Source organism: Apteryx mantelli, chromosome 17 (assembly GCF_036417845.1).
Source record: "Apteryx mantelli isolate bAptMan1 chromosome 17, bAptMan1.hap1, whole genome shotgun sequence".
In the NCBI taxonomy this organism is placed as follows: Eukaryota; Metazoa; Chordata; class Aves; order Apterygiformes; family Apterygidae; genus Apteryx; species Apteryx mantelli.
The window spans coordinates 4,333,089-4,360,691 of NC_089994.1; the positions used below are offsets into that span (position 1 = coordinate 4,333,089).

General features: G+C 61.2%; 2 protein-coding genes across 6 annotated transcripts in view; one reads left to right on the plus strand and one right to left on the minus strand.

Annotated features, from left to right (window-relative positions):
* Positions 1–1,284: 1,284 nt before the first annotated feature.
* On the minus strand, positions 1,285–7,371 carry NEFH (neurofilament heavy chain). The gene is made up of 5 exons (XM_067306955.1): positions 6,597–7,371; positions 4,800–4,999; positions 3,774–3,898; positions 3,171–3,495; positions 1,285–3,041 (listed from the first exon to the last, which is right to left on the minus strand). Exons 1-5 carry the CDS (start codon positions 7,369–7,371, stop codon positions 1,815–1,817), a joined length of 2,652 nt encoding a protein of 883 aa, XP_067163056.1. The 3' UTR covers positions 1,285–1,814.
* Positions 7,372–12,776: 5,405 nt separating this feature from the next.
* The window catches only part of AP1B1 (adaptor related protein complex 1 subunit beta 1), a 32,267-nt gene continuing 17,440 nt past the window's right edge, over positions 12,777–27,603 (plus strand). For 4 of the 5 annotated variants that reach the window (XR_010885922.1, XM_067307015.1, XM_067307018.1 and 1 more), the window contains exons 1-7: positions 12,777–12,818; positions 19,045–19,107; positions 20,796–20,901; positions 22,756–22,891; positions 23,932–24,177; positions 26,223–26,413; positions 27,026–27,247. Coding sequence is in view for 4 of the 5 variants with exons in the window: in XM_067307015.1 (XP_067163116.1) it covers positions 19,071–19,107; positions 20,796–20,901; positions 22,756–22,891; positions 23,932–24,177; positions 26,223–26,413; positions 27,026–27,247 (938 nt within the window). In the remaining variant the exon portion in view is untranslated. Of the gene's footprint in view, positions 12,819–18,015; positions 18,708–19,044; positions 19,108–20,795; positions 20,902–22,755; positions 22,892–23,931; positions 24,178–26,222; positions 26,414–27,025; positions 27,248–27,603 lie in introns of those variants that run through there. The other variant, XM_067307016.1, reaches the window with a different exon arrangement.

The following is a 27,603-nucleotide window of genomic DNA, read 5'->3' on the forward strand; positions in this document are numbered from 1 at the left end:
GGGAGGATGCGTGTGAGGCTGCGGCGCTCTGTCCCCAGCCCTGTCCCCCAGGGCTCTTGGCTCACGCAGGTTTGCTGTGTCCCTCGAGCCCTGCCGGCCCTGTGCGCCTCCCTCGCCACCGCGGCTCCTCCGTAACACTGAGCTGAGAGGCTAAAAATAGCCCCGAGCCCGCACTGCAGCCAGCGCCTGTTCTCGTCTCCCCTGGGCGCCTGCCAGCTGCCTTTGGCCCAAAGAGCCCAAACCGGCCCAAAAGGGCGAGGGGAGCCTTGGTTCCCCCAGCGCCGTCTCCGCTGCGCTGTGGGGGATCACTCCAGCCGGAGCTTGGCCCTGCTCCTGCTGGCACAGGGGGCCAAGCACCACCCTGCCGGGGCGAAGGTGAGTCCCGGCTTGCTGCACCAGGGTTTTGCAGGGTGCTTGCCAGGGTCCCAGAGCCCCCTCAGGGCCCTTCCTGGGCGTCCCTGCTGCAGCCTCCAGTGCTGTGGCTCTTGGCTGAGCCGCAATAGCTTAGTCCCCCCTCCCAAGGTCATCGTCCCTCCTGGCTTGCCACGTTTGAGCCAAAGTCGGTGTCCCCACCGCAAGCTTGCAGACCCTTCTCCCCTTCCCACACCAGTGCTGCATCTGCTCCAGGCCGGCCCCACGGTCGCTGCGCTGCTGCAGTGCAGGGCTGCGCTGCAGCGCTCGGGTTAAACCAGGCCCTAACGGCCCCCCTGGGAGCCCCGTTTTAAATAGAGATGGAAGAAAAAGCCGCTACGAGCCCTCGCAGGGTGGGGGGCTGGGGGCTGGCCCCGTTCCCAGCCCCTGTGGGGAGCGTGCAGGCAAGCCGCTGGCCCACGAGCTGGGGCTCTCGCCTGGCTTTGCCAACTCCCTGGGCCACGGGCAGGGCCTGGGGCTTGGCCGCCTTCCCTGGGAGGCAATTGGGGTTGGTTCCCGGTGCCGTTTAATTCTGGAGAGCCCCCGTCACCCCTTGGGCTCTCCACATCTTGGGCTCTTGCCCAGGGATGGGGCTGCCTGCATTAGCTACTCCCAGCCCGGGGGCCTGCATGGCACCGCAGCGGGAGACAGTCCGGAGCTCTGCTATGCCCCGACGGCACAGCTGGTGGGGGGTTACAGGCCTCCGTGGCAGGACTTTGCTCCCCCGTAGGGCTGCTGTGCTGAGATCGCCTTTCTTGCTTGTGGTCCAACCCCTCTGGACCCCTCTTAGGGCACGCGGCCACCCTTCCCCATTGCCTCCCGCCCCAGCAACCAGGACAGCGAGAGCCCAGGCTATTTCTGTAAGCACTTTATTTGGTTATTGCACATAAGCAACTGAGAGTGGACTTGAGTCTCCTCGTGCGCATCGTGTTTCAGTGAGTATTTCGACGCTGTGCCTAACCTGGTCCACCCAAGCCAGCCCCAGCCTGCGTCACCGCGCAGAAAGGACAGTTTCCCCCGGAGGGGGAAAAGGCCATTAGGGCTCCGCTAGCCTTCGGCACGTGGCCCAGGCACCCAGAGCTGCGCGGCGCACCTGTCTGTCGATTGCACATACGTTAAATAAATGCACTTATTGGAGAAGGGCAGCCGGGTCCCATCGGGGCCGGTCCCGTCGTTATAATTCAAGTGTTAAATGTGGCGCTCGGCGTGTATCACATTCGGCTACAGAAGCGATCGTAACATACCCCCAGAGGAGGGCAGCTAGGGGCTGTGTCTCTCACACAAACATATTGCTAAGGCCGGGCTTGGTGGGCGATGCCTCCACCTGCCCTCGGCCCTTGGAGAGCAGCGGAGCTACTCCCGGGGCCAAGGTGCTCCCGGTGCCCGTGGGGCCAGGGCTCTGCTCACTTCTCGCTCTTCTTGCCCGGGGCAGGCACCAGCTCTGGGGCTTTGCCCTCCTTGGCATCCGCGCTGGCCACTTTCTCAGCCTTGACAGGCTCTTTACTGGCTTTGGGCTCATCTTTGGGTTTAGCTTCAACTTTGGGTTTCTCCTCTGGCTCCTTTTTGGGCTCCGCTTTCGCCGCCTTTGGTTCCTCCTTCTTCTCCTCGGCCTTTGGCTTCTCAGCCGCTTTGCCAGGCTCCTGCGGAGGCTTTGGCTGAGCCTCCTTCTCAGCCTTCCCTTCCTCCATGGGTTTGGTGGGCTCCTTCCCCGGCACAGCAGCCACCTTCTCTTTGGGCTTCTCCTCTGCCTTGTCCAAGACAGCCTTGGGGGCCTCCTCTTTCCTGCCTTCCTCAGCTCGGGGCTTGGAGGGAGCCTTCTCCTCCTTGGGCTGCTCTTCTTTCATGGGGGCTTTTGACTCCTTCGGAGGGGAGGGAACGGGCTCCTTGGCCGGGGTTGCTTCCTTCACTGGAGACTTGGCCTCCTCCTTCACAGGAGATTTGACCTTTTCTGGGGACTTGGCAGCTGGGATCTTGGCCTCCTCCTTTGAGGGGGTCGCAGGTTTCTCTGGGGACTTGACGGCTGGGATCTTGGCCTCCTCCTTTGAGGGGGTCGCAGGTTTCTCTGGGGACTTGATGGCTGGGATCTTGGCCTCCTCCTTTGAGGGGGTCGCGGGTTTCTCTGGGGACTTGATGGCTGGGATCTTGGCCTCTTCCTTTGAGGGGGTCGCGGGTTTCTCTGGGGACTTGATGGCTGGGATCTTGGCCTCTTCCTTTGAGGGGGTCACGGGTTTCTCTGGGGACTTGATGGCCGGGATCTTGGCCTCTTCCTTTGAGGGGGTCGCGGGTTTCTCTGGGGACTTGATGGCCGGGATCTTGGCCTCCTCCTTTGAGGGGGTTGCAGGTTTCTCTGGGGACTTGATGGCCGGGATCTTGGCCTCTTCCTTTGAGGGGGTTGCAGGTTTCTCTGGGGACTTGATGGCCGGGATCTTGGCCTCTTCCTTTGAGGGGGTTGCAGGTTTCTCTGGGGACTTGATGGCCGGGATCTTGGCCTCTTCCTTTGAGGGGGTTGCAGGTTTCTCGGGGGATTTCACAGTTGGGGTCTTGGCCTCTTCCTTTGAAGGGGTTGCAGGTTTCTCGGGGGATTTGACAGCCGGGATTTTGGCCTCCTCCTTTGAAGGGGTTGCAGGTTTCTCAGGGGATTTGATAGCTGGGATCTTGGCCTCCTCCTTTGAGGGGGTTGCAGGTTTCTCAGGGGATTTGATAGCCGGGCTCTTGGCCTCCTCCTTTGTGGGGGACTCTGCTTTCTCTGGGGACTTCACAGCTGGGGATTTAGCCTCCTCTTTTGCAGGAGACTTGGCCTCCTCTTCTTTACCCTCTGCTTTAGCTTTCTCCTCTTCTTCCTTCTCCTCTTCAGCCTCCTTCTCAGCTTCTTCCTCCTCTGTGACCTCCTCAGTCACCTGGATTTCCTCTGTCTGCTCTTCCACAATCACTGTCTCCTTCTCTGATTTTTCCACCACCTTGACTTTCTCCTCACTCTTCACCTTGATGCTGGTGGTGATGCTGGGAGCCTTGGGGGCCACCTCTGGGAAGGAGAGCATCCCAAAGCCAGTCTCGATCCGATATTCCTCCCCTTCCAAGAGCTTTCTGCCAGGAAGAGACCAGAGCAGGAAAGTCAGTGAATGCCTCTCACCCAGCTCTCACCTCCTTCCATGACCAAGGGCCCCAGCAGGAGCTGCCAACCATGTCCTGCATCTTCATCGGCCTCGTTGCCCTGCTCCTATGGGCAGCATTGCCTCCCCTTGCACAGCAGGGCCCCGGGTGTTAGCAAGGATCAGACAAGGCCATTTCTGGGCAAGGGACCAAAATGATCCTGACAGACATCATGGCTGAGAGTCCCCACCTCCCCCTTGCCAACTCTGTACCTATAGGCAGCGATTTCAATGTCCAAGGCCATTTTGACGTTGAGCAGATCCTGGTACTCCCGGAGCTGGGCCGCCATCTCCCACTTGCTGTTTCTCAGCTCGCTGTCAAGCTGCTGGATGGTCTCCTGCAGCAGATGGAGCAGCCAGTGACACACAGGTCCCCAAGCAAAGCGCACAGGGCCTGCCCTGCTCCTCATGCTGCTCCCCAGGAGCCTAGTGGCCCAGGATGGAGCCTCCACAACCTATTCCCGTGTTCAACCACCCTCACAGGCAAGAGGTGGTTTCTTGTGTTCGGTTTGTGCCCATTGCCTCTCATCCTGCCATTGGACACCACTGAGAGGAGTCAGGCCCTGTCCTCTTGATACCCTCCCGTCAGCTATTTATACATATTTTTCGGTTTTTATACACATTTTTCAGTTTGTCTGGTTCCCTTGGGGGACCTGGCTCCCTGCTGTCCAGCAGGAGCCCTGTGTGATCTCAGAGGTGCATAGCAATGAGCTGAGCCCCGTGGGAGCACCCTTCAGCAGGGGCCAGCCTCCATCCGTGGATACATTTTTAGGTTCTGGATGTGTCTCGTGGCCACCCCAGCCACCAATTCCTGCGCTGGTGCTGACAGGGATGGAGCATCGCTCTGGGGGCAGTGTTTCAGTCCACTGCCACCACCGCATGGTGGTGCCCAGAGCAAGCCCTCTGTGCTGTAGTTCCCATCTTTTGGATACAGCCTGCACTCTAAGCAAGTGCCAATGGCATTTGTGAGCAGCATTGAGGCAGCTCAAAGACAGGCAGACACGTGAGTGACAACCCCATTGCGGGTGATGGACACATCAGTCTGGATGCAACCTCAGGCTCTAGGTACCCTGTCAGCAGGAGCTGGGAAAGGACTGCAGCAGGCACAACTGCCACGTATTTGCTTCTGGCCATCATCATCTTCTCTGGGACCAATACCCATACCGCCCTCCCTGGCAGCCAGATGGTCCCTCACTATGAAGCTACAGGTATGGGACCTCATCCCTAGCACTGCATTACCTGGTAGGAGAGGACATCTGCATGATGGCGCTCCTCCGAGTCCTGCCTCTGCTTCTCCAGTGACTCCTGGGTCCCTTTGAGGGCATCGAGCTCAGTGGTCTTGGACTGGAGCTGACGGCGGTACTCGCTGATCTCCTCCTGGGCCGAGCGGATGGCATCCGTGTTCACCTTGGTGAATTCGGAGAGCTTGTCCAGCCTCACTGCAATGAGGCAAAGGAAAAGCTGCAGCAAGTGAGGGAGGGAGGCTGCACTGTCCCCTTCTGGGGCAACCGAGGTGGCTGCTGACCCCCAAAACCCCTGAGCCTGCAAATCTTCTGTGCGCACATTCTCCGCAGTACTAAGCCCTGCCAGGGGCTCCCTGGGGCACTGCGCAGCTGGCCCTCATTCAGGCTGTGCTAGCGGGGTGCTGGGGAGAGGATGGTGCCTGGGCAGGACAGACAGGACAGCTCTTTTGTCCAGTCTGGATTTTTTTTCCTCAGTGCAAACCTACCGCAGTAGGGTCTTCCCCTTGAGCTCCTGCTGCAAACTCACCGACCTACAGACCTGCTTGCTCACTCCAGCTCTGAGAGTGGTGGGGATGGCAGCCCCAGGCTTCCCCCCCCCCCTTGCCACACTCGGTGCCCAGGGGCAAGCCAGCCACACCGTCCTTGAGCGGGCAGCTGGAGGGTAAGGAGGGCTCTGCTGCCCGCCAGCCCTGCACCCCTCACCGCAACCAGCTGCCGGGTGCGTGTCCCGCAGGGGGTTGCCGCAGTGCCCTGAGGCCACCCCGAGGGACGGAGGCCAGTGCCCGCCACTCCCAGCTGCTGGGCACCGGCAGCCTCAGCCCCGCGGGGGCGCTGGCCCCAGAGCAGGCTGCTGAGCCCCGTCCAGCACTCCCATGGGTGCTGAGCCTGCTTTGCCCAGGATGCCTTCCCCCCCCCCCCCACGAGGACTCCCATGGGTGCTGACCACCCCCCCCCACCACCACCACCCCGAGGACTCCCGTGGGTGCTGATGCCCGCCAGGCGCTCTCCAGGGTGCTGAAACAGGGACTCCCCGGGGTGCTGACGGGGCCGCTCTCCAGGGTGCTGAAGCAGGGACTCCCCGGAGTGCCGAGACCACCCCGCCGCTCTCCAGGGTGCTGACCGCTTCCCCGCACTCCCGGGGTGCTGAGCCGCTCGGCTCAGTACCGTAGTGCCCCGCCCAGCAGCGCAGCAAGGACGCTCCCTGCCCCCCGGAAGGATGCGGCACCCCCCCCCCAACACTGCGCTATAATCCCCTCCCTGCAGCGCACCGCAAATACTCCCGAGCTGGCCAAACTCCAGGGGAGAGAGACCAGTACGATCTCCCCCAAGCCCGCAGCATTATCCCGGCACCCAAAAGCCCCGCGGGGTGCAGTGGTCATGCTGCCCTCTCCAAAAAGCAGCGCGGGGTGGGGGGGGGGGAAGAGGGGTGTCCACCCTGCAAAATAGCAGGGGTGCTGGGGTCGGTGGGTGGGGTTACCGTAACGCCCTGTCGCAGCGCACTGCATGGGGCGGGGGGGGGGGGGGAGTCCATGCACAGGTCCGCGGTGCGGATACTGTAACGCCCTCCCGAAGCGCACCACCCAGGGGGGTTACCGTAACGCCCTCCTGAAGCGCACTGCACGAGGGGGGTCCATGAACCCGCCAGCGGTGGGGTTACCGCAACGCCCTCCCGGAGCGCAGGCCCGGGGGGTCCCTGCGTGCAGAGGGGCGGGTGGGGGGTGGGGGGAGCGCCGCGGCGGCGCTGCGCACCCGCGGAGCGGGATCCGCACCCGTGGGGGGGGGGGGAGCTCACCGCGGAACCAGTCCTCGGTCTGCAGCGTGCTGCGCGCCGTCGTGCCCTCCAGCTGGGCGCGCAGGTCGCGGAGCGCCGCGCTGAGGTCGGGCCCGGCGGCAGGAGCGGGCGGCGACTCGAGGCGGGCGCCGCGCAGCAGCGCGCCCAGCTCGGCTTCGTGCTGCCGCCGCAGCAGCGCCGCCTCCTCGCGCAGGGCGCGGGCGCGCTCGGCCAGCGGCCCCCGGGCCCGCTCCGCCTGCGCGGAGCGCTGCGCCAGCCCGCGGGCCGCCGCCTCCAGCTCGCCGCGCTGCCGCGCCTCCTCGTCGAGGCGCGCCCGCAGCGCCGCCGCCTCCTGCGCCAGGCGCGCCCGCTCCAGCCGCAGCTGGCCCTGCTCGGCGCCCAGGCGCAGCACGGCGGCGCGCAGGTCGCGCAGCTCCCGCGAGTACAGCTCGCCCATGGCGGCGCGACCCGCCTGCTGCTGCCGCAGCGCCGCCGCCTCGGCCGCCAGCGCCCGGTTGCGCTGCTCCAGCGCCCGCACCCGCTCGATGTAGCCGGCGAAGCGGTCGTTGAGCGCCTGCAGCAGCTCCTTCTCGTTGCGCGCCCGCGGCTCGCCGTTCAGCGAGTCGAGGCTCTCGGTGGAGGAGGCGGCCGCGCTGCCGCCGCCCCGCGCTCGGCCCGGCCCCGATGCGGGTGCCGGCGCCGACCACGAGTGGAAGCCGCTGGAGGCGGCGGAGCGCGGGGCGGCGCGGCCCGGCGGCGCCGGGGCGCCCAGCAGTGTCTCCAGCAGCAGACTCATCGCGGCCGCCTCACTGCGGCACCGCTGCCGCCGCCGCCCCTTTATAGGGCCCGGCGCCGCCCCGGCCCGCCCCGGCCCCGCACAGCCAGCGCCACCGGCACCGGCACCGGCACCGGCACCGCCCCGTGGGCGCGGGGGGCCCCACTGCCCGCCCCGGCGGGAGAGCGGGACCGCGGGTGGGAGAACGGGACCCTGGGGAGGAAAGTGGGAGCCCGGGAGGGAGAGCGGGACCCTCGGGAAGGGAGTGGGGACCCCCAGGGGACATTGGGGACACTCCAGGCAGAGAGCAGGATCCCCGGGAAGGGATGGGGTTCACCCGGAGCGGAGTGGGACCCCCCAGGCAGGGAATAGGGACCCCTGGGGAGAGCGGGGTCCCCCTGGGCAGAGAGTAGGATCCCCGGAGACAGAGAGCAAGGCCCCCGGGAAGGCAGTGGGGGCCCCTCAGTGGCAGAAGGGATCCCCGGGGACACAGTGGGAACCCCCTGGAGGACAGTGGAGATGCCCAGGAGAGGCAGAGGGAGTGGGAGTAGGTCTCTCCTCCCAGGGAAGGGACCACAGGGACCCCCCTTAGAGGAAGGGGAAGTGGAGATACCCTGGGGGGAACAAAGTGGGACCCCCGGGAAGGGGGGGGGGGGAGAGCAGAGACGTCCCCTCTCAAGGGTAAGAGGCTGGGACCTTTCGCTCCTCAGTGGGGCAGGGGATGCTCCCCGGGATCCCCAAACCCTCCGCTCTGCAGCAGGGCTGGGAACATTCCTGCCTGGTCCCCAGAGCCACCGGCTGCTCTGAGGCTGCAGCAGCCAGAGTTGGGGAGCAGGCAGGAGGGAGCAGGCAAACGGAGCCCCAGCTCGGGGCACTTCCTGGCAGCTGGCTGGCAGCCCAGCGGCAGGGCCACACGCTGGGCTGATGACTTGCAAACTCACTGCACCTGCATGCCGCATGGCGTGGAGGCAGGGAGGGGTTACCAGACGACGTGGGCAGTGCATGGGGGGGAAGCAGGGCAGCATCACCCCCCCCAGACTCCTTTGTCAGTCCCTGCCTGCAGGTGTTGTCTGCCTGTCCCTCTGCTCGTCGGTCTGTCCCACACACTGCACTGCCCCAAGGACTGGCACCACGGGCACCCTGACTTTGGGCTGATGCCGTTCCCCGTGCAGGGACAAGGCCTGTCGCTGGTCCCTGACACTACAGGGGCATTCGGGCTGGCTCTGCCCCGCCAAAGGCAGCGGGCAGCGAGTGCGGAGCTGCTCCCCGCAACCCCAACACCCTGCGAAGGGCCCAGCGAGGTCCCGGCGGTGAAACCCCAGGGCGGGGAGAGGGGCAGAGCGGTGGAGGTGCTGGCAGTGCAGGGGGGGGAGACCCCGCTCCCCCCTGCCTCCCTGCCCTGGGACGGGTGCTGAGCCCCATCGGCCTCCCAGGACACACGAGCTGGTGGCCTTTGGGGGTCGAGAGCACGCAGGGAGGAGGTGACACGGGGGAGATGTGGGGCCGTGGGGTCCCCTCCTCCCTCGCTGGGGCAGCGGGGAGGGCGCAGCCTCGGGGGCCACAGCGGCAGCCCAGCCAGTCAGCACACGGGTACAGCCCAGCCAATCAGCACAGCGAATCAGTACACCGATACCGCCCAGCCAATCAGCACACGGGTACAGCCCAGCCAATCAGCACAGCGAATCAGTGCACTGATACCGCCCAGCCAATCAGCACACGGGTACAGCCCAGCCAATCAGCACAGCGAATCAGTACACCGATACCGCCCAGCCAATCAGCACACAGGTACAGCCCGCACCCAGCACCCACCTACAGCCCCCACCAAACAGGCACACACAACTCACACTCAGCAGGTACGTACAATGCACACCCAACAGGCACCTACAGCCTACAACCAACCTGCACCTACACCGCACACCCAACACACACCTACACCCCACACCAAACAGGCACTCACAACCCACACTCAGTAGGTACATACGACCCACAACCAACAGGCACACAGAGTCTACACCCAACAGGTACATACAGACCACACTCAACAAGTACATACAACCCACACCAAACAGGCACACACAATCCACACTCAGTAGGTACATACAACCCACATCTAACAGGCACACACAGTCCACACCTGACAGGTATGTACAGACCACACTCAACAAGAACATACAACCCACACCCAACATGCACCTACGATTCACACCCAACAGGCACCTACAGCCTACAACCAACAGGCACCTACAGCCCACACGGGAGCCCCCCTTGGGGCCTGCCCAGAGGGGAGTCTGTTTTCTCCCATCTCCCCCCTCCCCGTTTGCAACGGGAACCGTCAGCACCGACCGCCGGGGCGGCAGGCGGGGAGCAGGGTATACAGGGGGTGCAGAGCCCCTTCCCGGTGACAGGGGGTTTCAGCGGGATCGGAGCCCCACTGGCGAGGAGGCAGCTCCACGCGGGAGCGGCGATTTGATTCCTCCTGTCCTCGCGAATTCGCCCGCGTGGGGGGCACCATCCCCTCCACCACCTCCCCACCCGCAGCTGGTGTGGGCGGCCCGGGGCGGACGGCGGGCAGCCCGGGTGCACCGGCAGCCTGCGGCGGTGGTGGCGGCGTTGCCGCGGGGCCTCCCGCCGCTGCCGCCTCCAGCCCCAGCGGCCCCGTGCAAACGCTTCGCTGCTCAGCAGGGGGGGTTTTTGGGGGGGGGGTTGTGGGGGGGGGGAAGCAGCCCTGCAGCAGCGCATCGCCCTGAAACGTGAGGCTGCGGCGGGAGCGGGTGTTCAAGGAAGAGCCGGGGGGGGGGGGAGAGGTGCCGCAGCGCCCGGCCGGCGCGGCGCCTTGGCAAGAGCCGGTACCGCGGTTAAGGCGCAGCGGCGACACGTCGGGGACCAAAGCGCTCGGTAACGGCCAAAAAGCCGCAACCGCTTAAGGGTGGAAATAGCTGCTGGGTTTGTCACCCGATCGGGCAGCGAAAAGCTCCGCGCTCGGCCGGGCGCGGCGGCGCCTGCTGACTCAGGCGGCGGCGGCGGCGGCGGCCCCCGCTCTCCCCCGGCGCCGCCGCAGCGAGCCCGCCCCGCTCGCCCGCTCCCTTCGCCCTGCCGGTGCCCGGGCCCGGCCTCCCCCCCCCCCCCGCCGGGTGCTTTGCAACCCCCCCCCAAAAAAGTGGCCAGCTAGTCCCAGGCATGACACCCCCCCCCCCCCCCCACACACACACACGGAGCCGTGGCGGCGGCGGTAACGCCTCGATGCCTGTCGCCGAGGGGCCCCCCGGCGACCTTGCACGGTCACCCGGGCGGGGGGAAGAGCCGCCAGCGCTGTGGGAAGCGGGAATTTCCGTGGCGGCAGCACCTCGCCGCCGCGGCCGGCGACCTTTCCTCGGGGGCTGCCGGGCCGCTGCCCCGCATTGCGTTTTATCCCGGGAAAGCGGCTTGGCGGCGGCCGAGCGCCGCTGCCTGCTGGCAGGGACTTTATCCTGCAGCTTTTCCTCTTCCCCCAACTGGCTCTCGCACAGCTCGCTGCTCGGCAGCCCGGCAGAGACCCAGCAAACTCGCTCCACCCGGGAGGCTGGCAGCAGCGGCGGGCGCCCGCAGCCCTCCCGCGTGGGCGCAGAGCAGCGTCGCCAGCTCGATTATTTTTTTTTCCCAGATAAAGTGTTTCGGGAGGCGGCTGGGAGCGTCCGCGGCTGCCGCACTGTGCCGCCGCCTCGCCGTGCCCGGCTGGCTGCGCCTTGGGTGAAGCGAGTTGGCTGGGTCTCTGCGGGCCGTGAAACGTTGCTCTGTTTCGTGGTGGTTTTCTGCTTCTCCGCGGACGGTTTGGCCCCTCCGGGGCTGGTTCGACCGCGGAGCCTCTCGGTCAGGGCCGCCCGGGCAGCGGCGGTGGGAGCGGACGCCTCGCCGGCCCCCCGCGCCCCCGGTCCCAGCCCGGGGCGGCCGAAACGGCGCCGCTGCTCCGGCCCGGCCCCAGCTCAGCAAGCTGCGCCCGCGGCACCCGCAGGGACCGGGCACGCGGCAGCCAGCGCCTCGGCTGTGCGTGTCACGTCGTGTCACGTCACACCATGTCATGACACACCACATCATGTCATGTCACATCATGCTGCATCATGTCACATCACTCCACGTCATGCCACGTCATGCCATGTCATGTCACACCACATCATGCCACATCATGTCACGTCATGTCATGTCACACCACCTCATGACACGTCATGTCATGTCTCGTCACATCACATCATGCCACACCATGTCATGACACACCACATCATGTCATGTCACATCATGCTGCATCATGTCACATCACTCCACATCATGCCACATCATGCCACATCATGTCGTGTCACACCACATCATCTCATGTCATGCCACGTCATGTCATGCCACATCATGTCATGTCAGGTCGTGCCATGTCACGTCACACCACATCATGTCACATCATGCCACGTCATGCCACGTCTTGTCACATCAGACCATTGCATGTCACATCATGCCACGTCATGCCACATCATGTCACATCACACCATGGCATGTCACATCATGCCACATCACGTCACATCATGTTGCACATGTCACAACATGTCAGGTCAGGTCATGTCATGCCATGTCATGCCACACCACATATGTCACATCATACCACATCATGTCATGCCATGTCATGCCACATCACACCACATCATGTCACATCATGCCACGTCATGCCATGTCATGTCACATCACACCATGACATGTCACATCATGCCACATCATGTTGCACTATGCAATGTCGTGCCATGTCATGTCATGTCATGTCACACCACGTCACGCCATGCCACGTCATGCCACGCCACACGGGGACCGCCTGGGGGGCCAGCGAGGAGGCCCGGCAGTGGTGTTTGCCATGCGGGGAGGCCCCGGGCGTGCAGGCCCCCGCCCAGGTGGGGGGATCCGGAGGTTCCCGAGCTGCTTTTGACGTCCTCGGGCCCCATTTCGGGGGTTTCCCAGGACAGCTGCTGTGGCCTCCTCGTAGCCCGATGGGTGACAGTGACGTGGGGTGGCACGGGGACCCCTGCGGCGGGGACCGATGGGCAGCGCCGGGTGCCGCCCACTCAAGGCCTGGCTGACGGCAGGTCGCGGGGGGGTGGCCGTGGTGTCCCGGGGGCCATTCGGGTGCCCCCCACGCCGGGTGCCCCGGGTGTCCCCGCCGGCCGCCCCCGTGTCACCTGGCCGGCGGCGCTCGGGGCCGATGGTTCCGCAGCCCCGGCGGGGAGGGAGCTCGGGGAGGGGCCTGGAGCCGCCGTGTCCCCGCGTCCCCGCGTCCCCGCGCGGGCTCGGCGCGGCCCCGCCCCGCTGGCCCCGCCCCCTCCGGCCGCGGCCCCGCCCATGGCCGCGGCCCCGCCCCTCCCCGCCCACGGCCCCGCCCCGCGCCCCGGAAGCGCTGCCCCGCTCCGCGCTCACTTCCGCTGGGCCGGTGGCAGCGGGCGGCGGCGGGAGCGCGGCGGGAGGTAGGGCCGGGCCGGGCCGGGCCGGGGGCGCTGGGTCAGGGCCGCCGCCGCCGCCGTAGTGCGGAGCGGCTGCCCGCGGGGGCCGGTGCCCGGCCGTGCCCGGGGGCGGTGGCGGCCGCTGCTGCTGCTCCCGCTCCCGGCCCCGCTCCGCTCGCTTCCCTCGCCGGGCCGCCTCCTGCCGCGGGCCGGGCGCCGCTCGGGCCCCCTTCGACACCCCCCCACACCGGGGCCGGGCCCCCTTCAACACCCCCCCCCCCACCAGGGCCGGGCCCCCTTCGACACCCCCCCCCACCAGGGCCGGGCCCCCTTCGACACCCCCCCCCACCGGGGCCGGGCCCCCCTTCACCATCCCCCCCACCGGGGCCGGGCCCCCTTCGACACCCCCCCCCCCACCGGGGCCGGGCCCCCCTTCACCATCACCCCCACCGGGGCCGGGCCCCCTTCAACACCCCCCCCCGGGGCCTTGTCCCCCCTCTTCTTGGGGGGGGTCTCGAGATGACGTGGCGGGGGCATAACTCTTCTTGTGGCTTCAGTTTTTCCGGGTGCTGCCGGGCGAGGGGCCGTGGGCGCTGCTCTCCCGGCCCCCCTCCGCGGGGAGGCCGCAGCAGGCTGCTGAGGGGCAACTTTGGGGGCCGGGGGGGTCGAAAGCTCGCGTCGTTCCTTGCCTCGCTGCCCTCGGGGGACGTTTTGGGGAGTCCAGTGCCGGCAACAGGTCCCAGCCCGGCTGACGTGCCCCTACCTGGCGTGTTCCCAGAGTGTCTGCCGGGAAGCGCGCGGCTTATTTTCAGGAGAACGGGTGTAAAAGAGGGAAACTCATCCCCACTTCCTTCGCGGGCGCTGCTTTGGGTGGAGGAGAAAACACTTCCCGAGGCTGCCGAACTCTGCCGGGAGGCTGCTGAAATCCAGAAGGGTCCTGGGGGCTGGGGCAGAGACGCTTTTGGGAAGTGAAAGTCGCATGTGATGCGCTCGGTGCTATTAATTCCTGTTTTTCTCGACCTCGTTCAGAGAGCTGCTTCTTCAGCTCGGCGCCGAATCCGCCCCGGCCTGGTCGCCGCCCGCGTAGCGGCATCCGCCAAAGCGCGGCGAAATGTCGTACGAATTTGGAGAAATTGGTGTCGAACTCCGCAAAAACGCTGTGTAAACGGGGAAGCCGAGCGGCGGATCAGGCAGGGACACGCTGCGGCCGATATCGTGCGGTTGCCGATCCCTGCACGGGGGATTTCTGAAAAAAAAAAAAACAAACCCTGAAAACTTAGAAAAGGGAATCGTGAAACAGCTTGTGCCTAAAGGAAACTTGCTGTGGACTTTCCTTCTCTTCCTTCCTCTCTGCGCTTGCTTTATGTCCCGTGGAGGCTGCAAGAGTCGCGAAGTCTCTTTTTGGGAATCTTTATTAACGTGCTGCGGGGAACAGTCTAGTCTTGTAGTTAAACACAGTTTTCGGCCCTTTGGGGCAGGGAGTTTGAGACGGCGAGTTGCGTTTTAACAAAACTTCTTTAGAGGAGGGTGGAAAAAAACTTCTATTTTCCAGGTGTTGGCAGATGTAGCCGGTATCGGTTGCAATTCGTTTTGTCCCTTTCCTCGTAAGAGAAATTCAGGAAAGGGCCTGAGTTGCTGAGTAACCAGAGTGGCAAGAGAAGGAACACGCTGACCGTCAATCCGCTGGGTTCAGGAGCATCGTCTGCGCCCAGCGCCGGCCTCGATCAGCCTGTCGCGGAGTTCTGGTCCTGCTGCGTAAAGCGTGGGATGATCCGTGATGCTTCCACCAGCTTTTCCGAGTGAAAGGCCGGAGCTGGGGATGCTGTGTAAACGGGAAAAGCTCCTGAGCTTTTTACTCCTTCCCTCTGCGAGCTACCGGGTCTCGCAGACCCTCAGGGGTTCGACGGCGCGTGCGCAGGAGGCCAAAATCTGCCCTGGAAGTGCAGCCGTGTCGGGGCGGCTGTTTAACGGCAGCCGTGCGCAGCCCGAGCCAGGAGATCCCGGCTTTTCCAGAGCGCAGGGAAACATGAGAACGGGGAAAGCGGAGCGCTGAGCTCGGTGCGGGGACGTGCCAAGCTGAGAGCCTGCGCTTCAGCGTGCCGCAGGATCGAGCGTGAGCCGGTGGGCAAGGTCCAGCTCAAACTGCGCCGGTCCTTGCTTAGGGAAAATACCTTCCGCCCTCCCGAGCGTCCCAGGGACCTGCGGGAGCCTTCGCCGCTTTGTGCCAGCTGTGGCGAGCGGAGCTCGGATGGCTTCGGAGTTCAGCGCTGGGGAGGTGAGCTGTGCCCGCGCCAGGTCCGGAGGGCAGAATACGCCGCCCAACCCAATTTTGGGGGGTTTCGAAACCAGGGGTTTCGCTGATCCATCCTCTCCCGCCTTCCTGCGCTTTTTCGGAGCTGTGAGCGGGGCAGCAGCGAGGGAGTGCCCGTGTTGCTGGCTCTTGGGAGTTGTCTTCTCCCGATAACCTTGAGCTGAGCGTCTTCCGTGGTTTTAGTCTCCTGCTTGTTTTCTAGATTAGCTGTTTTCCTGCCAGCTTGCGCTTGGGCTCTTACCCGTTCCTCTTTGCTTGTCCCTCTGCTTCGGATGCTAACGGATATCTCCGGGGCCGCGCGCTTAGGCGGCGTCAGCACGGCTACGTCTCCCTGCCGTTGCTTTTTTCTCTCCCTTCCAGCCCGTCTCGTGAGATCGGTCTCACGAGATCGTTTCGAAGACGCGCTCCGGGAGCAGCAGATCCCGCAACCTGCGGTGAGCTGGTGAGCTCCCGGGCTGAGCTACGGGGAGCTGCGTTTGCGGAGCCCGTAGGAAGAGCAGCAGAGCTTCCCCCCCTACCCCTTTTCGGGCAACGGGTCTCTCCGTTCAAAGTTGACGAACTTGCTTGTTGGCGGGGAGGAGTACGAACGGTATCGACGCTTGCGTGTCCCGTCTCCGCTCTGATGGCGGAGGAATCGCCCAGTTCACATGGAAATCGGGGCGCTGCCTCTCGTTTTTCTGTTTGAAAAGTGACTTGTTGTGGTACCAGATCTCGATGATTCTTGTTCCTGGCCTGGTTTGCTTCTCATTCAGAAGCAAATCCTGAAGTTTCTCCTTTTGGAAGTCTTTTGATTTCCCTCCTCCCATCCACAGCTTATTCTTTATGGAGAAGAAACATCCTTCCTTGGCTGCGATATTCTTTTCCTTCCTTGCATGTGAGGGCTTGGAAGGCTAAGCAGAGCCAGGGTTTAGCCTAAAAACATGAAGTCCCACTTCCTAGCGAGATGACCGCGTACGAGTTCTGTTCCCGGGCTAGCAAAAAGTTTCGGAAAACACAAACCTGATGCTGCAGGAGGTAACCGAGGCTCGGCTCTTCCCAGGTGTTTCGGGGGAATGGTTTTAACATGCCGCTTCCACCGTCCCATCCTCTGCTTTGAGCGTTTCCTCCATTGACTAACGCTATGAGAGCGTAGCGGGGGAAGCTAAAGTATCTGCGGGTTGCAAATAGTGGTTTTTTTTCTTCCGCTCTAAGAGGAAACTAGTAGCGCCGGTGAAAACTTGCTTGACATCAGTTTTTTGCCTCAAACCGCGCTGGCGGCGCATGTCTCCCAGAGAGCGGCACCGTGCCCGAGGAAGGCGGCAGCTGAAACGTGCTGCGTGACGGCTCTGCGAGCAGGCGACCGGCTGCGCTGCTGCGGGACAGCTCTGCCGGAGCCGCGCGGCGGCCGTCCCTTCCTCGAGGCTGCTCTCGTGGCAGCGGCTCGCTGGGTATCCGTTGGGCGTCCCGATAAGAGGTAAGAGCTCGGCACCTGCCGGCCTTGGGGAGCTTCCTCCTTGACGGTCTCCGGTCGGCTTCTGGGTAGGGAAAAGCTTCTTGTGCTGCTGAGCGCCCGGTGTGCCGTCCGTGGAGCTGCTCGGGGCTTCTCATCGGCTTCCTAAATGCCGGTCCGCGCTCTTCCCTGACGTTGGAACTGCATGATTTTCTGCTAGATGAGGGCTGGAGGTACCAAGAAATACAGGTTTGGGAGGAACGTGCTGGCCCACGGCTACGTAGCAGGGTGGGATTTGTCTCTTGTAGGAGCCCGGGACGTTAGACCCGTCCTCGGCAGCGCCGGGGCTGCCGGCAGCTCCCTTGCAAACGGGCTTTGGCCCCAGGCAGCCCAGAGCAGGCAGAAAAAACGTCGGCAGTGAGCATGTGGCTTTGTGCCGCTACGAAGACTTGGCCTTAGAACCAATCCGAGGTGTCCTAACGGTACGTCGGGGAGCTCCGAGTGCTCTCGTGGGCCCGTTTCGGTTATTGGATTCTTAGTTACAGACCCAAGCACCTGCGAGAAGAGAGACCAAGGTGCGAGCTGCTCCGTGGCCCGTGGGAACGCGTTCCCTGGAGCGTCTCACGTGCCCTCCTTAAAGCTCGCGCCCGGCAGCGGTCTCAGACGCTCCCCGAGGGCCGAGCTCCGGTGAAATCACCGTCATCGGGGTTGTCCGAAGGGCCGTCGCATCCCAGCCCTGCAAAGCAGCCCTGCCTCGGGCTCCGACGTGTTCCCTTCCTTGCAGGAAGACGAGCTCGGCAGCGAGGCAGGGAAAGCTGCCGCGGCAAAGCTTGGCGGCCGCTGCTCTTCGCCCGAGTATTCGCGTCGGGTATTAAATCCGGGGAAAGCGGCTCTGAACCTGCCTCAGGCTGCCTAGAGCAGGGAGAAGCGGCACAACCGCGGTCGCCTCCTGCCCCGCTGTGCGCTTCGAAGCGAAGGCGGTGGGCTCCAGGGGTTGTCCTGCAGACTATGCCGGCTTTTATCCTGATTTTTTTTTTTTTCTTTTTATCCCATCTGGGAGCTGATGCCTGGCTCTGGCTCCTCCAGGTTGGATGGGGAACCTGGGCAACACGGCATCTCCGGCCGCTTCTCGCATGCTAACGCCGGCTGGCTGCGTTAGGGTTTCTCCGCTCCTAAAGCTGCTCGGTTGTGCTTTAAAACCAAGCTGTTTGCAAGCTCTTGCTTAGGCGTGTTTGGCTTTGCTCCCTGGGTTTCGGCTCCTCCAAAACTGCAAGGCCCTTCTCGGGTTTCACGGATGCTTCTCTGGTTGGTTTTTTTCCTGCTGTGGAAGGAAAAGATGGGTGAAATAGCCATAAAAGATGAATCTGCAACCTCTCCCGGCTGACCTTTAAAAGGGCTATCGACTGCACGCACATCCAACACCCTCAGCGCGCCGGGCCGTAAATCTGCCCCAAACCGTCTGGTTTGTATAATCTAGCCTAAAGCGCTGGATGGGAGTCTCGCGCCCTTTTAATTTAAAGGAGCAGTGCTTGAGGAAAAGGCTCGTTTTGGTCTTGCCAACGTGTTTAACGGGGAGCTGGAAGCTTTGTGCTCTTCTCGGCCGCAGCGTCCTTAAGGCTTGTAGCGGCGGCTCCCCCGGCATTGGGCCGATCATCAGATTTTGCTGCGTTCCTCTTTTCTTCCAAGACCCGTTTCCCGTGTAGGACGTCGGATGCAGGGGAGGGTTCGGTGTGAATTCTCACTAGAAAAGTGTTTCTCGGGCTAGGAGACGTGACCGCGGAGGGTGGTCGGCAGGCCTCGGCAGCAGGCACGCGCGCTTCCCGGCTCCGCAAGGATCCGGAGTAAAGCTGCAGAAGATGAAGCTCGCAAAGCGAGCGGTGGCGTTGCGAGAAGCGAGCCTGGCATCTCGGCTGAGCAGGGGTGAAGGCTGGCGTGCGAGCGGCTGATTTTCTCCTCCTCTTCCTCCTCCTCCTTCTCCTCCTCAGCATCCCCGCTGGCAAAACAGCCAGTTTGCCGCTCGTCGGCAGCGTGCCCGCACCGCGCTAACCCTCTCGTGGGGAAAAGGGCGCCTTCGACAGCGCCGGGGGCTAAGCGGCTTCCTTCCCCGGATGAACGCGGGCAGCTTGGCTTGTTTTCTCGAAGGGCCTCGAGATACCTGCGCCTTGAGCTGAAAGTAAGTGGGGTGGCGCTGATTTGGGGGGGCCTCCGTCGAGGTGGTCCAGCAGCGGCGCCGAGGAAGTCGCTCCGTCGCTTACCCCAGCTTTCGGGGAGGGAGCGGTGTGTTTTAATGAGGTCGCCCACCCGCTCCTGGGAAGGCTGCGAGCGCCCTGCGGCGCAAACCTCGCGCTCGTCTCCCCGTGTGGCTTTTGCCGTGAGAGTTCGAGTTATTTTCCCTCCCTCCCCGCCACCCCTTGTTTTCCTTCTTCGACCTTTCTCCGCCACAGCGACATCAGCGGAAGAGTGAGGAAATTACCCGGCTCTAAACCTCTCTTGTCTGCCTCTCCTCCCAGAGACGTGCTGCTAGCTGGAGACCACGATGACGGACTCGAAGTACTTCACCACCACGAAGAAAGGTAACTGCCCCTCTTGCTCTGCTTGTCCTCGCGTTGCTCTCCATGCTCCCTCCTTCCAGCTGGCGTGGGAGGCTCAGAGGCAGCGCAACTCTTTCCTTAAATATAAAGGTGCAAGAAGATGCCGATTAAAAGCACGCAGATGATGCTGAGGGTCGTCCGTGCTTGCACGGCACGGCGATGCCGGCGCGGACGCCCGGCCCGCTCGCTCGCTGGGCGCGCGGCGGTGGCGGTTCACAGCCGGCTTTCCGCCCACGTGCCCAACTGTGCTTGGCTCGGGCGGCCGCGTGGTTGAGGCACCTCGTCGCCCAGACTCGCCGGCCGGCGCGTGAACCCAGACGAGCCTTTTAACGACGCCGTGATCCGCTTTAGCGCCTCAGGGACGCCGGCTGGTGCAGCTGGCAGCCCAGCTGCGGACGCGGCCCCTTCCTTAGCTTCCCCGGGCAGAGCAATTTGGGGAAGGGAGCCCCGTCCAGGCACGAAGCTGTCGGCGCGGGGAGGGCTGAGCCGGGCGGCTCTGCGAGGACAGACGGCCGTGGGCCGGGTCTGGAGCGCGCTGGTGGCACCGCTGCAGCAAGGAGCTGGGCTGGGGAGCTGCTGCCGCGCAAGAAGCGGAGCTGGGGGTGACCGTGGCTTGACCTCTTTAGAGGAACTGGTCGCAAAACGCGGCAGCTTTTGCTGCTGCAGGGACCTGCAGAAATCCAGGCTGCGCGGAGTCGCTGCAGGTAGGGGAGCGAGTCCCGACAGCCGCGAGTGGGGCGAGTGGTTCGGTGTCTGCTGCAGTAATCACTCGAGAGCAGGAGGGTTCAGGTGGGCTCTAGAGCCAAAACTGCTCACAAAAGAAGCCCTCTGTCCCCTGCCTGGGGCATGGGACACTCGTGCTCGTTACTCCTGGAGTGCCCTTTACCTGGCACGTTGCCCTGAGGGCCCATCTGGCAGCAGGAACCTTCTGTTGTGATGTCTCCTTGCTGAGGAGAAGTTGAATCTTGTTGGAAAAGGTAGGGCACGTCTGTCCTTGCTGCTCTCCGTTGCACAGAGCTCTGCTAGGGTGATGTCCTGGGTCTCGTGGGACTTCTTGGCTGTCTTTCCCTCCCTTTGGAGGACTGGGTGATGCCTCTGCTACTGAAATCCCTGTCCATAAAGACCTCTGAGGTCCTCATGGGGCTGGAGAGCAAGCAGAAGCCACAGGGAAGCGTCAGCACGTTCTCCTCTCCCTTTGGGTGCAGGTGTTTCCATTTCTGCGGGTAAAAGCTGAGGCCCCCAGAGTCGCCCTGGTTGTTGGAGGGAAGTTTGTGAAGTTAAATTGTACCTTCTGCCCCCTGACGCCAGTCGCGGCGGCTGTGAGACCCCAGAGCCCTGCTTGGGGGTGCTCCTGGCGTCGGGCTCTCGTCCCACGCGCTCGGCGGCGCATCCCGGGAGCACACACCTGCCCACGTCCGCCCGGCTCACCGGCCCCGCCGGCAGGAGACACCAGCCCTGGCTGCGTCAGCAGTCTCCCAGCTGCTCGCACCACCTGGCCGCGGCCACCCTGAGGCACCCGGGGTGGCGAGGTGGGAGCCCCCCGTGCGCAGAGGGTGGGAGTTGCGACCAGCACCCAGAGGGCAGGTCGTGACATGGGACGGTCGCTCCATCCCGTGCCGAAGCCACCCAGCTGCCTAGGAGCTAACCCCGAACTTCCCTCTTTCCTCCAGGGGAGATATTTGAGCTGAAGGCGGAATTGAACAGCGACAAGAAGGAGAAGAAGAAAGAGGCCGTGAAGAAGGTGATAGCGTCGATGACTGTTGGCAAAGATGTCAGGTGTGTTGTAGAGTTGCCCGTGCCGCGGTTGTGTTGGGAGCACCCAGGCCAAGCCAAGCTGTGCAGATGGGTTGACAGCTTGCCAGGGCGCCGCTCCGGATACGTGCCGAGCGAGTAGAGTGCAGCGGCTTACGGAAACGGCAGGTCCTGGTGCACAACGCGCTCTGAAGAGCCAAGCAGCAAAGCTAGACAGGGAGCAGATGGAAACCCCAGAGCCCCCAGTCTGAAGCCCCCATTTCGGGGAGGGCGGGCCCGTGCTGCCTCCCAGCAGCCTGCGTGCTGGCTCTTGGGCCGGGACCGAGCGAGCTCGTGGCCACCACTGTACCTGCTGCTGTGCCACAAAAACATTTTGTTTAAGAGCAGCAGCCTGGTGGGTTGATGCTCGCCTGGCTCCAGTAGTAATCTGGCTAAAAGAGGATCGGCTCGGCTGCCAGATAAATTTGTTGGGATTATTGCCGCTTCCTTCGACTGTTACCTTGCGATAAAAACAAGCAAAAACCTCTCGGAGCCTTTTTGGCAGAGGATTGATGTCTGTCACAGTGTCAATAACCCTTTTGAGGAGAGTGCAGTCCAAAAGATTAGGCAGCTTCTTTTTCCTCTTCTCCTTTATCGGTCTGGCCGAGGCGCAGATGGCCCCCTCCCTCCCTGCACCTCCCCTTCCCCACGCTGCTGCTGATGACACCGAGCATGAACGTTTTGCTTTTAACGGTGCGTTTGAGGGTAGGTGGAGCAAAATTGTGATCTGGGCCCTATATTTGGAAAATCGAAGCAGATAAGTGATGTATCCCATCCCCTGCTCCCGGGGCGCTTATGGAGGTAGGTAAAGCACTGCTTTGGGGTTCCAAAGGGGGAAACTCCGGGCTGGGGTGAGAGCAAAGGTGGGCGCTGGCTCTGCCTGCAGAGAGTCTGTCCTGCAGCTCTGGCTTACGGGTCCCCTGGAGCTGACCTGTAAGTAATGGCTGGTTTTGTGGTGGCAAAGAAGCTTCCAGGGAAAAGAGAGACATCTGTCAGTGCGTGATAACTTCTTGGTTAACCCTCTGACCGTGGCTGCTTGTCCTGAGGTGGTTGAGTAGTCTAATTGGTCTGTCCTTATCTTCCACTGTGAAATAGCTTATCTGGCATCTGCAGCTTTGAAGTTGTTAATTCTCACTCACTGGGGTCAGGTTTAGACAGGGAAAGACCCCAAACTCTGTACAGGCAGCATTACGGCTCTGCAGCTCCCTTCTGGCTTTCCAGAGCGTCCTCCCTGATGCAAAGCTCACCTTGGGAAGTGGGGCTATTCGTTATACTGGGCCCTTAGCATTAAATTTTCTGAGACGGTAGCATGTGGTGTGACTGCTCAGCAGCTCGCAGCAGGCGAGATTTAATGTCCACAAAAGCATAAGGCTATTTTGGTGGGACCGTGCGCAAGGAGAGAACATGCAGAAGGAATATCTCATCTCTCATGTGCTCTTGCAGCAATGCAGACAGTGGAGACTTTTGCAGCATCCATTGATGGCTGGTTAATGTTGCACCTTCTCCCAAACCAAGTGGAAACTCACACCCGGAGCTGGGATACAGCAGAGCTATGTGGGAATGGTCTGGGAGAGCCCAAATGCTGTCCACTGGGAACTGTTTTGAGTTGATACGGATCCATGAAGAAAAACCCAGTGGGGGGATGGCTTATTTAGCCAAATCTATAAAGTAACTGCATAGCAGGCTCAGCTTATGGGAGGACCCAGGGCTTCTTGGCTCTAGGAATATGTTGAGCCCCTTGTAAGGGTGTAGAAGTGGAAGGTGATCACGTAGGTGGTAACGTCTCCTTCCCCTGGCTCAGCAGCATGGCTGTATTCATGGCAATGCTTTGTATTTCAGTGCTCTCTTCCCGGATGTGGTGAACTGCATGCAGACGGACAACCTAGAGCTGAAGAAGCTGGTCTACCTCTACCTGATGAACTACGCCAAGAGCCAGCCAGATATGGCTATCATGGCAGTCAACACATTTGTGAAGGTGAGAGGGGAAGGCTATGTGCCCTAGAGCTGTGTGTCTGCAATGGGATCAGGTCAGCCTGCCACATGCATCGTTTCCGAAACCACTCAGCTGCCGTCTCCTTCAAGGATTCAGAGCTTCTCTTCTAGGAGAAAAGGGAGTTGGGGGTCTCCTTGCCTTAGGCCTGGAGTCCTTTCATTTCTCCTTCAAAGAACTTAGTTCTGAACTGGAGAGGTGTCCTTCATCTGGAGAAATCCTTGCCCTGAGTTTGCCCTCTGTTTTCTGCCTTCCCCTGGGTTTTCACTGGAGGCCACCGCACTAAAATGCCGCTTACCCAGCTGCAAAGAACTGAGTGTGGGCAGGTTTCCAAGTCTCCTTGCTCTGTAGTAGGGGCTCCCTTAGCACTAAATAAGAGAACAAATTTGGCCGGTAGTGCAGAAGAAAAGCCTTTTCTTGGCAGTAGTACTGTACCACTTGCTCTGTCAGTGGTAGCTTCTGTTGTGGGAAGCTCCTGTGAGCCTCCATGAATTAATATCACGTGAACTTACTCACTAAAGTCTTCACAGCCAAGAAGGCCCTTGTGAGCTTCCTCTAGGAATTAGATACTGAAGAGCATGTTTGTTAGGATCCAAGATGTGGCCAGATCATTTTGTTGAAAGGCTTGGTGGGCTTTAGGGGAAATTTTGACTTTTTAAGGGAGGAAAAAAAAAAAACCCACCAATAAACATTGTAGATGCATTTCCCAGGTCAGGTGGTTTTGCAGCTTGGCACATGAACTTGAATTCTTGGTGTAAGCGATGAAGACATCTGATTCCTGGAGGTGTATTTGGAGTAAGAAATGGTGGTGTTAAAACTCTGTGCGCTCTAGATTTCAGAAGAACAGATCTAACCTCTCTCCTGTGTTGAGACACTCTTGGACTTCTTGTTCTTGAAGGATGAGTGTTAAAATCTCTAGACTTCAGGTACCCAAATAAGAATTTAGGTCCTGAAGCCACCACTGAAGTCTGTGATTCAAGGACAAGTGGCCTTGGATATCTGACCTCCTTTTCTAATCCATGTAGGACTGTGAGGATCCAAACCCTCTGATCCGGGCTCTGGCTGTGCGGACCATGGGCTGCATCCGGGTGGACAAGATAACGGAGTATCTCTGTGAGCCCCTGCGGAAGTGTCTGAAAGATGAGGACCCTTACGTGCGCAAGACAGCAGCTGTCTGTGTGGCAAAGCTCCACGACATCAATGCCCAGCTGGTGGAGGACCAAGGCTTCCTAGATACCCTTAAGGACCTCATCTCGGACTCCAACCCCATGGTGATTGCTTTTTGCCTTCCTCATCGTCTCTTCTCATCCCGATGGCAATAAATGCCTTCCCTCATTCATTCGTTCATCTCTGCATGCTCTTTCCCTTGCCTGTCTTTCAGTTCTTCGCTGTCTTTTGGTGCTTAATGGACTGTGTAGTGACGGCTGTTGCTGAGGGCTGCAGGTTGTGTTCCTTGTCCTGTAATTCCCCTCTCCCAGCCACTCCTAAATGTAATGGTTTTGACCCCTTTGCGGTCTGTTCCTCTTGGCTGTGCTGCATTAGCCAGAGCAGGGGACAGCAGCGGAGGGAAGCTGATGCCTGGCTCTGATGGCTGGGGATGCTGCGTGTCCCGCTCCCTGCGCTGGAGGGCAAAGTGACAAGACAACAGCAGTCAACCTGGGGACAGGGATGCTCCTTGGCTTCTCACTTTGTGGGTGCGGGGAGCCTGGGGCTGCTGGGGGGAAGGCAGTGAGGTGGTGACAGTAGCCTGGGGTCAAGCAGGTGGAGCAGCTCCTGCGCCTCTCACAAGTGAGAGGCCAGGAAAAAAGCAACACCCAGGAGAAGCAGCAGGTAATGACAGGAACCCGCTGCTGTCCTCACTGTCCAGAACAGCCACAGGGACCCCTGTGCTGAGATAGGAGGAGCGAAAGGTCTTTGGATTTGTCTGTGCAAAGAGTTGAGCAAGAGTTGCCAAAGTGCAGCCCTTTGGCTGCTGCTGTTCATCTGTTCATCGCCGACTTCCCGTAGAGCTGCTCTCTAGGAGATGAATCATGGTCACGGGGAGTTGTGTGATGGCTCCATTATGAAACTGGAGGAGTTAAAATACTGCTTTAGCTTCCTCTGAGGTCCTCCAAAGCTTGCTGGGCAGAAGCAAACGTGGTTCCTTCTCACCAGCCGGCACCAAAGTCCAGCAGCGCTTTGTGTGCATGCAGGTGTGGACAAGCTTGCCTGGCCTGCAAGTACAGACACATCCCTTGCGAGCTCGTGTCAGTGCTTGGAGTCCACAGCAGGGTTTCAAACCCTGCTCGAAGCTGGGGAGCAGCAGCACAGTCAGATCTGCACTAGGCAGCAGCTGGAGGTGACTGCATTTCCTCAGAAATGCTATTCCTAGTCCACCGCTGTTGAAGTGGACAGTGTCACCTCTGCCTTTGAGCACTGTTATTGTCCCCCATCATTCCTAAATACCCTGACAGATTTCCAAGCGTGGGACATGTCAGATTGACCTAAAGATTTTGTTTTTCTTAGACTCTTTATCCAGGGTTGCTTGGAGCTGATTGGAGCATAACTGTGCCATCAGAAATCAGTTTATCCCACTGTTCTCTCTGTCACCAGTCTGTTTCTGTCAGCGGTGGAAAGGATGAGCTTTGGGCAGAGGCTTTTACCCCTGGAGCTGCCCAGCATAAGAACGTCTCTTGGGTTGTGCTTGCTGTGGTGTGGCTGGCTTTAGGACTGGGCTCTGCCCAGGTCTCCTGCCTGCTCTTCCCGTTAGGCCATGTGTCCAGCCCCATGGTCTGCAGCAGCTGGGCCTCATTTTCCGAGTCCTGCAAATCTCTTCTTGTTGTGGAGAACCAGTGGGCTGCTTTCTCCTCCAGGTCCATGAGGGGATTTTAAAGCCTGCTTCGTGCAGGGTTTCTCTTCCTCCCCCTTCCTTTGCTGCTCTTCAGATCTTCTCACCCTGCTGGGCAAGCGTAGCAGATGAGCCTGGGAGCTGCAGCAGAGAGCGATGGGTCTCTGCAGAGCAGCTGTGGGGAGGGGGTTCCTTCGCGCTGGGCATGGGGCCAAGGCTGCCTCCTGCTGAACGTGTGCTCCACCTTGGAGACGATGTGGTGTGGGTGGTGGGGCTGTGCGGGCGGTAATTGCTCATCTCTGTGCAGCGTGCTACCACGGAACAGCTGCTGGGGAGCAGAAACTGGTGCCCAGATGTCACTGAGATGAGAGTGTATCCGAGTGGGGCGCTGATATCAAGGACACAGCGCGTCTGCTTGCCCCAGCTTTCCTCCAGGATGTTGAACTGCTCTTTTTTGTCACGTAACACATGTCTGGTCCCCTCTGGCAGGTAGTGGCCAATGCAGTTGCGGCGCTCTCGGAAATAGCAGAGTCTCATCCAAGCAGTAACCTCCTGGACCTAAACCCCCAGTCCATCAACAAGCTGCTCACAGCCTTGAACGAATGCACCGAGTGGGGCCAGATCTTCATCCTGGACTGTCTGGCAAACTACATGCCTAAGGATGACCGGGAAGCCCAAAGGTGAGGGAGGCTCTGGATACTGTTGAGATTGGTGCTTCCAGGACCAGGGCTGGCTGGAGCAGGGTCTGGAAAGGGAGGGGAACAGACGGGTGTTGCCTAAAAGGGCCACTTGCTTCCGGTGCCAGATCCTGACGTACCTTTATGCTTCCTTCTAAACCGCTCCTTAACTTTGGCTTTCTGCTCCAGGAGGTGGAACGACAGGCATCTGCTGGGCAGTGTGCTTTGGGACACTAACCCCACGAGCAGGCACAGCCACCTGGGGACTGTTGCAGTCACCTAGGGACTGCTGTCCCCTTGCTGGCACAAGGAGCACACTTTTCTAGCTGCCTTAAAATGTGATCTTGCAAGGAAGAACAGGCCAGACACTAGGGATCTCCAAAAGAGAATTGCTGGAATTGGGTTTTGAGGAGGCTGGGAAATAACCATCATCAGAGGAGTTTAAGAGCTGGTTAAACATCTCTTGGGAAGATATTAGGTGGTGGGCACCTGCTCTGCTGTAAACTCTACCAGTGCCTCATTCTTGGGTGTTATTAGCAGCAATATTTTACCTTGAGTAGGAAAACTAGCTTTGATCGTCATCTTTCCCTTCATGTCCCCCCCTAATGTCTCCAGCATTTGTGAGCGGGTGACGCCTCGGCTGTCCCATGCCAACTCTGCAGTGGTGCTCTCAGCGGTGAAGGTGCTGATGAAGTTCATGGAGATGCTGTCGAAGGACCTGGATTATTACGGCACGCTGCTGAAGAAGCTGGCCCCACCGCTGGTCACCCTGCTCTCCGCAGAGCCGGAGCTGCAGTACGTGGCTCTCCGCAACATCAACCTCATCGTGCAGAAGAGGTGAGAGCCCCAGCGTGACAAGAGGGGTGGCCCAGCTGTGGCTTTATCTCTTTTTCTAGCATGGGTGCTGTTTCCTGTTGCTGCAAACCTTCTGGTGACTGTGGTGGTGTCAGGGCTTGGTTGACACAGTCCTTCATATGTATTTTATCTCTTCTCTAGTATTAAAAGTCAAGGCCTGGGCCTAGAGAATCAGGAGAGGGACTGCGCAGGGAGCAAAGGGTGGAATGGTGAATAGCTGAGACTTTGGTTTCGGCGTTACATGTCTAGCGAGGAATTTTGTGAAAAAGGGTTTATTTCTCTGCAGTCGTCCTCTTCAAACGAGCAAGTACTGAAAGGTCCTTTTGTCCCTTTGCTGA